The sequence below is a fragment of the Carcharhinus amblyrhynchos genome, chromosome 3 (assembly GCF_965287045.1).
Source record: "Carcharhinus amblyrhynchos chromosome 3, sCarAmb.v2.hapA, whole genome shotgun sequence".
Lineage (NCBI taxonomy): Eukaryota > Metazoa > Chordata > Chondrichthyes > Carcharhiniformes > Carcharhinidae > Carcharhinus > Carcharhinus amblyrhynchos.
Window position 1 is genome coordinate 98,263,551 of NC_137326.1, and position 12,380 is coordinate 98,275,930.

General features: G+C 36.5%; 1 protein-coding gene across 1 annotated transcript in view; it reads left to right on the forward strand.

The window, feature by feature from the left end:
- Positions 1-12,380, forward strand: part of gigyf2 (GRB10 interacting GYF protein 2) — a 148,975-nt gene that overhangs the window by 40,521 nt on the left and 96,074 nt on the right. The window contains exons 8-9 of the mRNA XM_080185567.1: positions 2,807-2,847; positions 7,449-7,532. Coding sequence (XP_080041693.1) covers positions 2,807-2,847; positions 7,449-7,532 — 125 coding nt within the window. The remainder of the gene's footprint in view (positions 1-2,806; positions 2,848-7,448; positions 7,533-12,380) is intronic.

A 12,380-nucleotide genomic window follows, 5' to 3' on the forward strand; every position in this document is an offset into this window, starting at 1 on the left:
CACCTTTCTTACTTTTTTGTCCTTTGGGTTTGATGTGTGATTTTTCCCATTTATTAATGAAGCAGTTTGGAATGTTCTCTACTTTTTAACAGTTTACATTTATATGATATCTTTCTTGCTCTTTTATTTCCTAATATTTATGTTGTAGATTAACTATTTTCATTGCAACAGTATATTTATCACAATAGCAATTTAGCATAGTAGATGCAGAAAATAGATGCTCCCCAAAATGCTCCTGGAAAACTATCCTTATTTAATCTATTGCTCAAATTGTGTACATTCCATCCTGTCAGAATATACTGCTGGTGTATTTTTTAAGTTTGCAGTCAGCGTTAAGCATTATTACTCAAGGAAATGCTAAGTGGAATCTGTGCTGCAGATCTACCCTGAACTACTAAGTCCAACATTGTGGTTTATTGGAATCTTAATTTTGAATCTTAGTCATACAACACACACAGGGCATCTGGCCTATTGTGCTTGTGCTGTCTCTTTGAAAGAGTGATCCAATTAGCTTCACTCCCCTGCTGTTAGTCACGAGGTAAAACAAATACTTCAACTTTACTAGTTACATAAGGTCATATCTTGTAGATTATGGCAGAATATATTTGAACTTTATTGGTAGGTGATAATTTCTCAAGAGGGATGAGAACATTTCCTTCAGAACATTATCTCTTGCATCTAAACAGCATACAGTTTTAAGAGCTTAATGACTGCATGGTGAAAGGATGACTATGTCAGCTTGTAGTGTGCAGTTAGTGACTTTAAAAGGCTGTAGTTTTGAACTTGGGATGTACAGCCTTATTTACTTTAGTAGGGTATGTAATGCTTATGGTACAGTGATGATGGTCATATCGTCTCAGTCGAGCCTAGGGAATCGTGAAATGTTTTAACAAAAATTTAGAAGGAAGCGGTCTAATCGGATTAGTAGAATAAATTGATATTTACATCCTTGGCCAAATTGTACTTCCTACTTGCTCCCTGCAGCTCCAAATCTACACTGTTCGAGCTTTGAACTTGCACTGTAGGATGTTTCCGAGCCAAAACTGCTTGTTACAGCACTTCAGGAATCATAGTGTTGTGACTCTTGATTTGGTAGAATGCTTGTGCGAATTTTAACTCTTAAAAGAAAACTCTTTAGTAACACATTTCCTTTGACATAATTTAATTGACAAACCAGGCCAAAAGGTAGATGAGAATGCACATACATCAGTTTTATATTAATAATAATTAATAAATGTCACCATATTTTTGTTTAATTGTAACATAGACAAAATAAATGTATATCCAAATTCCGTAAAATAATTTAAATAAAAAGTTGTGGAATTCATAACCACTATTGAGGATAGTGGTTTATTTGTAACATGAGACACAGGATAACTGACAGGTTTAATGTCACATGATTTATTTTCTCTTAATCTTAAAGCTCCAGCATACATCCTGTAATCTTGAGTACTTAGTGAAGTTTGTGTGGGTGTGTTTTGCTGCCATTCAGATCTGCAGGTACCTTGAATTCAGTAACAATGTTAAACTTATTTCCAACAGATTTATGCTGAACTTAACTTTTAAAAAAAATGCTTTAGGGAATAGTGAATGGATTTGAAAATTTTCCCATTGAAGTTATTTATGAAGGGTTTATTTTGGTGAGTTAAATTATTTTTATTTAGTTTTAGTTTGAACTGGAAGATTTGCTCCCTTACCATGAAATGTTTTTTCTAAATTTAAGCCTAGAGAAGCACATTAAAAATAGTGCAACAACATACAGTCCCTCGGTCGGTACATTATAACTAGTTATTCCTTTTAAATGTCTGAACTTGTGAAATGGCAACATAAAAGTTCTTAGGACTGATGCTGCAACTGATACACATACCATAAATTCTTTTTGCATATTGAGAAGGTGATCTTTATATTGTAAAGGTTATCAATTTACAGCATTTGATTAAAACTGTTACGTAAGAGCATTTTGCACATTGCAATAATGATTACACTCCAAAAGGCACATTATTAGCTGTGAAAATCTTGAAAGACTCTAAGGGTTTGAGAAGAACTGAAGAGCTGCAAGTTTGTTCTTTCTTTGTTTCCACTCTATTGTTACATAATTCTATTTTGAAAAAATATATATATTCTGTTTTAACTTCAAAGTATTGCATTATATCTGTATTCCGTTTTGGGAGGTCGATTTTAAAAGATGAATAACCAATAGAGTTCTGTTGACATTGTTGCTACAGCAGAATAAAAAAAGTTATGTAATTCCGGACCTATCTGTACATTAAGAATGGATCGTGCCTAGTTCGCATTCATCGTATCAGCATTGTCTATCACAGAAATCAATTGTATCACATTTTGCACAGTTGCTTTACATTCCCAAAAAACATTCAGAAAATTTAATTCACTTTTTTGTAAAGTGACTTTATTGATGTTTTTTTCATCAATTCTCATTAAACAGTATGTTTGCCAATTTCCTACTAACAATGCCATAAGCGATAGACCAGGAAGTCAAGAAAAGCAAAACTACATATTTTGATTTCAAGAAAAACATCCGTAATAATAATGATGATGTTGATTACAAAAGAACTTTGATTTCAGGAGTAGAAATTTGGATCCTTGGAACATTCTTGTACCTATGGCATAGATTTCATCCTCCTCTAGGAGGATTTCAGATACACGTAAAGTGAAGTAGTTTTGGTTTAATTAAAAACATTCCTTTGACCAGTTGCCTAATTTGATTTTAATGTTGATTAACCTCTTGTTACGCTCACACTGTGGTTCTTAACTAGAAGAAAATTCAAGTTGTTTTTACTTTTAATAGGGGAGAACGGCGGTTTGAAAAACCAGGGCGGAAAGACCCAGGTCAGTTCAATACTGAAGTGTGAATTGATGTACTATATTGAATTGTACCAGTAGGATGTATACTGTCCTCACATACATAAATCATTTTGAGGTTTTAAAACTTGACCGAACGAAAGGGTGCTCTCTTCACTCGGAACCTGGGTTGAAATTCAATAAGATTACAAGGTGAACTAAGGTTTGGATTTTGAATTTATCTAATTAATTACATTTCAGCCGAATGGAATTTTCACAATGGAAATTGGAGTATTTGGCTGGGATTGACTTCTGTTTTTATTTGTTCAGGGCATGTAGATGTTACTGGCAAGGCCAGCATTTATTACCCATCTCAGCTGTCCTTGATGGCTGTGTTCATCTGTATTTTAAATCACTGCAGCCCATGTGATGCAGGTGCACCCATAGTGTTGTTAGATCAGGAGGTACAAGATTGTAGTCTTGCGACAACAAAAGAGTAGCGATTATATTTCCATATCAGATGTGTTGCCAGGACTTCATATCTACTGCTTTTGTCCATCTAGGAAGTGGAGTTCTATGTGTTTGGGAAGTGCTGTTGAAGAAGCATTGGCAAGTTGTGTATTTTGCAGATGCCACACACTGCAGCCACGGTGCACAAATAGTGATGGGAGTGAATATTTAAGGTAGTGGTTGGAGTGCCAATCAAATGGGCTGCAATGTTTTGATTACCTTTAGTATTGGAGCTGAATTCAGCCCAGGCAAGTTAGGAGTATCCCTTCACACTCCTGACTTATGCCTTGATGAAAAGGTTCTGGGGTGTCAAGAGGCGAGTGACTGGCTGCAAAATACCCAGCTTCTGCTTTGCTGTCCTAAACCACTTCTGGTCAATCTTACTTTAACTTTGTCCCCCACGTTGATGTTGAGGATTTGGCGATGGTAATATCAAAGCAAAATATCAAAAAATTGTGAATAGATTCTCTAGTTGGAGATGATCATTGCCCAATGCTTGGTTTTTTTGGGGGGGGGGGGGGGGGCGGGGGAGCGGAGGGGAGGAATGTTGCACATCAGTTAACAGCTGAAGCCTAAAACATGTCCAGTTCTCTCTGTGAATGGACACAGACTGCTTCAGTATCAGAGGCATTTGTGAATAGTACTGAACACTGTGTAATCACCAGTAAACATGTTTGCCTCTAACCTTATGTTGGAAGGAGGGTTATTGATGAAGCAACTGAAGTTGGTTGGGCTAAGATGCCCAGATAAACTTGTCATGGTATGTTCTGGAATTTGAATTTGTTGGCCTGCAACAACCCTAGCCATCTTCCTTTATTGCTGGGTACGACTTTTCTCATGATTTGAATTGACTTCAGTGTTGCTTGGGCTCCTTGATCCACACTTGGTTAAGTGGCGCCTTGAGTAGAGATTAGTCAGTTTCACTTTACTCGTAGAATTCATTCCTTGTCTGTGTTTGGACTAAGGGTATAATGAGATCTGGAGCTGGGTGGTGTTAGGGTGCAAGTTAAACCGATTTTTGGTGAGTAATGGTTGCTTGCTAATTCTGTCAACAACTAACATATGTACTAATTTTTTTGTTGTGCACAATTGACTTATTTAAGTATGTGGTGACTTATGTGCTGCTTGTTTAGCAGCTTTCAGTTTGCTGCACGACGAAAGAGCTTGCAGCAAATGCTACCTCCATCGCTATGATGATTGAGAATAGAGTAATGGGGATGGTAATTGGCTGGATTGGCTTTGTTTTGCTTTTTGTGACCATGACATGCGTGTCTGGGCAATTTCCCTCTTTCCGATAGATGCTGGTGTTGTAGCTTAACTATAACAGCTTGGATGAGTAATGGCTAGTTCTGAAGAACAAGCCTGATAGATTATGAGAGAGAGGCATGGACAGAGTGGATAATCAGAAGCTTTTTCCCAGGGTGGAAGAGCTGGTTACTAGGGGGCATAGGTTTAAGGTGCAAGAGGCAAAGTTTAAAGGAGATGTATGAGGCAGATTTTTTACACAGAGAATAGTGGGTGTCTGGAACTCATTCACAGGGGAGATAGTGAAAGTGGATGAGGTGGTGACCTTTAAGGGATGCCTTGACAAGTACATGAATAGACTGGAAATAGAGGGATATGGTCCCCGGAAGGGTAGGAAGTTTTAGTTCAGTCAGGCAGCATGATTGGTGCAGGCTTGGAGGACCGAAGGGCCTGTGCCTGTGCTATAATTTTCTTTGTCCTTTGTTCTACAACCAGGATGTTGTGGGGTTATAGCCTGTGGTGTATTCAGTGGTCCACTTAGCTATTTCCTTATAGACAAATAGAGTGAATTGAATTTGCTGACGACCTACTTCTGTTATGGGAGGAACTTCAGGAGGAGACCAAGGTGGATTATCCACTCAACACTTCTAGTTGAGATGGTTGCAATGCCTTCAGCATTTATTTTTTGCACTTGTGTTTGGTTCTGCTGTTGTTGAGGATGGGAATATTCATGGACCCCTCTCCCACTTCCATTAGCTGTTCAATTATCCACCCTTCACAATTGGATGTGTCAAGACTGCAGAACTTTGATCTAATTTGTTGCTTGGAGGATTACTCACTTTTGTTTCTGGCATGCTCCTTCCATTGGTTATCATATATGTAATCCCATTTTGTAGTTTGTCCAGGTTAGCACCTCCTTTTTAAAAGTGCTTGGTGCGGGACCTGGAATGCCCTCTATACTCACTGAAGTAAGATTGGTCCTATGGCTTGATGGTAATGGTTAAGTGAAGGATGTACCCGATCATGAAGATGCAGATTGTGGTAGGATAGAATTCTGCTGCTTTAAAATCTCAGTTTTGGGGTGCTGGATCTGTTCTGAATCTGATTTTAGCATAGTTGTCGTGCCACACAAGACTGTCAGTGTTGTTCTCTGAGGACAGGGGCTTGTCTTCCTAAGGAATTCTGGTTGTCATTCCATCCAATACTATCATGGAGTAATGTATCTGGGATGAGTTGAATTTGTGGGCAAGATTGCTTTATGTTGGTACTCTGGTCATCTACTGTAGCCTGAAGTTGGTTGGGCTAGGATGCCCAGATAAACTTCTCATGGTATGTTCTGGAATTTGAAATTGGAATCAGGAAGTTCAAGACTGGGCCGACTCGGTCAGTTTTGGTGATGAGTGAGTGTTGCCTTATCCAGATTATGTTTGGCATCCTTGGTCCCTCAGTCCTTGTTCCAAATGGTTCTTGCCATAGAGGAGTAATGAATCATCAGCTGACATAACCAGATGATTTTCTTGTACTCGGGATTCTAGAGCACCTCCCTTTTGACTCTATACTATTGTGCCATCACTTATAGTGTATATATCCTACTGGTGAGACAGGACATACACAGATGGTAATGAAGAGCCTGGAATATAGGCAAAAAGATGTGTGCGTGTATGTATGACTGTAAGGCTGTTACTTGACTAGTCTATAGGACAGCTGTCCCAATTTTGGCACATCTTCGCATGTAAGTGAGTTGGGTTTTCAGAGTTGGTTGTACACTTTTCCTGTTCCAGTCTGGTGCCTAGGCTAGTGTGATTTTGAAATCCAATTCCTTCCTTCGAGCAAAGTGGATTTTTATGACAGTTTGGTAGTTTCATGATTACTATTATTATGCTTGCATTTTAATCCAGATTTATTTAATTTTAATTTAAATTCCTGAGCTATTGTAGTGGGATTCAAACCAATGTTTCAGGATCATTTTAATAAAAACAGAATGCTTAGATCTGACCTCATCTGCAAAGAGAGAAACAGAATTCATACTTCAGATCTGTGACTTTTCATCCTATTTAAAGGTGACAGGACTGAAACATTAATTCTGTGTTTCTCTCCACAGATGCTGCCAGATGTGCTGACTGTTTGCAGCAGTTTTCTATCTTTATTTCAGATTTCCATCTGTATAATACTTTGCTTTTGTCTCAGGATCATTAGTTCAGTAGCTTAATCACTTATTGGTACCCCTTATGAAACGTGAACAATTTCAGTGATACAAAGATCTACACTTGTGCTCAATGAGGTGTGAAAAATACAAATATGTTCTTTTCTCTGAGTACTGATATTTATATTGACAAGAAGAGCATTTTCAATGAAAATGTTACATTTGACTGATTGGAATTTCCCAGTTAAATATTTCAGATTTTTAGTGATAATGTTCAAAGTATAATCATCCTTTTTAATTATCTTGCTAATGTCTTCTCCTGTAAGAGTGGATTGCATCTGAACACACATTTGTTACAACAACTTTAAAAAAATCACCAGTTTTTCAGATAAGCTTTCATGTCTCCTCCAAGGTTGTGTCGTCTTTTAATTAATAATTTTCAGCCTGGGGAAGTGGAGGAGGCTCTCTCTTTCTTTGTGTTGAGGGAGGCCAAGCTTTTGTTTCCTCTGTTCCGTCTCCCTAAAATGTGTAAACGTGAGTGCTAGAAACCCAAGGGTGAAGTAACAACTCCTGATCCTTTGTTTATATACAGTAAGAAGTCAAATAAGCTTTCTAAATACTTGCAGTATTGCAAAGCATTTCAGAAATAGTCCTGTGCACATCTCCTTCATCTTGCAGTGAAATAATGTATTACTCTAGAAAATCAAATCATTGAAGTAGAAAGTTAATGTCTGTGTCCTTTTCATTTAAGGTTTGAGTCATCCCAAGGACCAGCATTCCAGCCTGGGTGCTCCAAATGATTTTCTCTCATCCTCTGGGTTCATTTTAAAATCAGGTATGTGAGGAATCTATTTGCATATTTAATACAATAGATTTCAAAACTAATGTTTCACCTATGTAATTTAAAGATGTTGCAGTTCAAGAAACTTTCTTGTTAAGGAAGCTGGAAACTGTCCACGTGTTTGTGTTTATAAGCGATGTCTTATGGTCAAGTTCCAGTAGGTTTTATTCAAAGTTGCAAGTAACTTGTTCTCAGACTATTTATATACATTTTTAATAGATATATTTAACAGATGTAACATTTGCTCATGCAGAAAGTAGCTAAAGACAGAATAACAGGTTTAAAAGTAATACACAAGCTCAAAAATGTTTCAGTAGTTTCAAATATGCTTTGTCTTTCTCAAAAATGATGCAGACATGAAATCAGAGTAGAAGTAGACCATTTGGCTCTTTGTAGCTGCTCTGCCATTCAGTAAAATCATGGCTGATCGGTTTGTGTTTGAAGTTGCCTCTGAGGGGAAAAAAAATTCTTGTTCCCTGTTCTATAAGGGTGACCTTTTAAACAGTGCTGTCTTGTCCTGTACTCACCCACAAGAGGAAACATCTTTTCCACATCTACTGTGTCAAGACCTTTCTAGATCTTTTAGAATGTTTGCAATTTTCCCTTTTATTTTGTTCTGGTTTTAAGCAACTTTCACAAAATTTTAATGTTTGGTCTCTAGTTAGCCTGTTGAGTGTGAATTCACATTCTGAGAGATTGTCATTTGCATGTTTCATGCTTTCTACTTTCTGACGCTAAAGTTGCAACATGCAGAATTTTTTAGTTATTCTGGTTCAGACGTGATAGTTACAGCAAATAACAAGTGCACTCAGTTTCTGGATTTATTTCTCAGCTTTATTAAATTCAGTCAAATTATATCAACACATGCAACTTGAACTTATATGCGACTGTGCATTGCTTGGCTCTGTAAATGGGTAGTTGGTAAGAAAGAAACCAAGTCTTTACTACTTTCAGAGCTTTACTCTAATTCACATAAAACTCCATCCCAAACAACACCTGTTTCCTCTATGCACCCTGTGACGTGTTGAACCATGTAATCGCTAACATAATCGCTTGATTATTATCTATTTCCTATCCTAATGAGTGCTAACAGTGAATTGAATAAAAGTTAATGCAGGCTAAATACCTATAAACACTTGTAATTATCAACCTCCTGTTGAATATTGTGCCCTAGCCACTGACCAAGTCACTCCACAAGCTTTCTTTAAAACAATACCTTATACCTCAGTTCTGGGAAGGACAGACTTTCTTCCGGCAATGACTTAGAGTCCAGTAGTATTTGTTTTAAGCTGATACCCCTATCTCTCTCAGCCTTTTGAAAAAGCCTATCCTTCAGTGTTAATCTTTTTTAAACTTCCTTCAGTCAGTTTCTATCAGTTGGGGTGTTTGAAAATGTACCTTACCCTTGGAAACCCAGCTGGACTTGGCTGTTTGGGATTCTACCAAAAGAGCTTGCCTTTTATTTAAAGTGGTCAAAACTCAATAATCATCAAGGACTGATAACTCATTTAAAACACATGTTTTTTCTTTGAATGTCATAGCTTTGTTCACTTTGATAGGACTGTCAGGGAAAACACCATTTACAGAATACTGAACTTTAGCAAGTTCTAACATAAGCTGAACTTTCCTTGGCTCCGAGTGTTCTTTGATAATTTAGTCAACATTTAGCATGAAGCTAATTTTTAGTAATGCTACTATTGTTTTAGTTTCACAAGTGTTTGCTTTTTTTTAAACCGAGACACTTCTAAACTCTGTCCTCAGTCAGCCCTCTGCCGTTTGTTTTACAATTATTGCTTTTTCTTTTAATTGTACCAGGTCAGTCAGTGAGATTATTTTTGATCAATTTCTAAAACAGTATCTACTTATCGGTATTTGCGGTATTCTGGAAGACACTACTTATTTATGTATTTAGCATAAAGCAACAGCAAGTGAATACACTGGAGTATAACCTCAAATATTCACAATAAGCGACACCAATTCTAAAATATCATGATGCATATGCAAGTTCAAGAAACAGATAAAGCGCGGACTTAAAAGATTCTCCAGCTCTCCCTTCAACTGTGTCATCTTGTAGATGGGATTTAACTATTATTTCTTCTTGGCCTTCGATTTGTCCTAAATTGAAGCCCTCTGACTTCAATTTTGATCTTTTATAACCATTACCTGTGAGTGCAGATCTCTCGTGATTTTCCACATGGAATACATGAATGCCTTGGTGACTTTTTTTAAACAAGAACAAATTTGTCTCACTGCTGACTACACTCTTTCATGTTTTGGTGTTTCTCAAGTAACTGAACATGTCCAAGTTCCATTCTTAAGTAAAGGTTCGCATACATTTTAGTTACTTCAGTACATAACAAATCACATCTGCATACTCGCACTGGTTTCCCAGAATCATGCCCATACAAAGCACCCTTAGACTTTAGATAGACACTCAACCCCGTGATCTTTTGATAAAGATTTTGCACATGACTTCTGTATGGTTCTGATGTCTTGAGGTGTGGCCAGGGTACCATCAAATGTAGTTATCTTAATTTCATAGCTTTCTCTCAGAGATGTTTGTATCTTTGCCTTTTAGTTTTGTTGTGTCATCTACACCTTTTTTGACCAGAATATACATACCAGCTTGGTATATTCTAATGAGCAATGCCCCTGATGATTTTTTTGAATTTCCATTTGGTCGTTTTTTTTTCGGTCTCTGCCTCTCATCCTCACTCCATTTTAAATTATGCACATCCTTTTTGTTGCTGTTCTAGCACATTTGTGAGCCCTGGAGCTACCTTTATTGTCCAATACAAAATTTTTATACAATTAAATTACAAATCAAACATTCCCACTTGATTTTAGGAATTAGCACATTGGTCTGTTCTTTATTTTAGGGTGACCACTCTTAGAAATACGCTGTTAGGTTGTGTTTGACATTTTTATAATTTCATAATTATTTGAAATTCAAATAAAGCAGAGTTGTTGGGCTGATAAAATTTATGAATCCCTGAAAATGAACTTTATTTTGATGATGACCATCTTTTCAGTGTCTTTCCTTTCTTATAAACAAAATTTAATTGGCCCCCTGTGGCAAGTAAATTTCAGTTTTGAACGTTTGAAATGGCAACTCTTTTCAGTTTAGTTTATCAATTCTAATCTTGGAAGCTGTGCTTCCCCAGCTTGGTGATTTTGTATGATGTTTTACATTCGGGACAAAGGTGTTTGTAATTTGCTTATTTGTAACTTCTATATCTTCCCTTCTCAAATACTTTGGCTCAGAAGGTTAGAAATGGTCTGAATGGGTTAAGGCCAAGTCTTTAATTGGCCAAGTCATCATCTAGTGACATTTGATATCTGCACATCTTAAATGCTGAAAGCTGCAACTTAGCTTGCTTTGTCCTCAGAAACCATCGTCATTTTTTTTCCAGAAATAACAAAGAATCCATTGTGTCTGTTCAGGAGCTCAATAGTTAATTTGTCTAAACATATGTTAATTTAGACCCTTGACATTTAATAATGCCAAAAATATACATTTTGTGCTTAGCAATGCTAAAGTTATGTGGTAAATTTAAGTGGGGGGAAAAGCACTCATTAGCAGAAAGGGTTAATTCCCCTGCTTGTTTTCAAGAGGGCAGGGCAAAATATTTTAAAATGCACACAATTGCGTCCTGCGGTAAGATTAGTCCAATATCATTCTAAACTGTTTCGGTATTTTAAGTTTGCACAAGTTTTTTAATCCTTCATAATTAAAATGACAAAAATCATTGACATTATTAATTTTCAAAAGAAAGCATTCTCATCATTCAGAATAGCATTCACTTGTTTCTAAACTACTTTTATTTTTTTGTAGGCAGTTTACAACTTTGGTATGATCAAAATAATAAAACAGAATCATTTCAAATTACCCAATGCCAAGTCATATAATTTAAACATTTAAAATTCAAAATTGCCAGCTTTATATATGAATGTCTTAAGTGTGGCTCTAAATACCTCCCCCACACTTCAACATAACTAGAATTTCAACTTGAAAGGTTAGTTGACCAAACTAACTCCAATTCAATTCAGACCAGTACTTAAACACAGAGTAGCGTGAGCTTTAAAAAGAAAAGATAAATTGGCATTTTTCTTCTTCGGATGCCTTCCAAATGACGAATAAAACTAAAGAAAACTAAAACTAAAAAAAGTTTGCGTTCATTGTTAAATAAAACCGTCACCATTCTTATACTAAAGGATTAAAGAAGGCAGAGCTTTCCACACCTTGTAAAACATTCACACCAACTTCATAAAGCACTAATATTCTAGTGTTGGTTTGTTAACAGTACAGTCAGAATCTTTCCCATATGCTCTTTGCTTATCCTTTTCTCCCTTGAACCAATTTTCAATTTCTAATGTTTACTACTTAACCTTATTTGGATAAACATTCAGTAAAGCATGTCTTTAATTTGTCTGCAAAAAAAGAAGCAATAGCCATTTTTAAAAAGTCGAGTACAGTTTAAAAAAAAGTTTAAGTTAGATTTCTGCCAGGCATCATCATTTAGATTGAAGCTCATGGTTTATAAATTGAATTTGGTGCCTTTCAAGGCACAGAACAAAATTTTAAACAGGTAATGGAACTTCTATGCTTCCAATATCAAAGGCAAGACTGCAAATGGTCACCAGTTTCTAGATCTGCAGAGAAAGATGCATAGCGCTGGCAAAAAGATTGACTTTCATTCACAGGCCAGAAAATTTGCATTCTGGAAAAAAAAGTACTGTTACTCTTCTCTCACCTATTTCAAATTTTGGGAGCTTTTTAACCACTTTTTCATGCGAGTTTAGTTATTGCTGGGTGGACTCCTTTCTGATCCTTTACTTCAT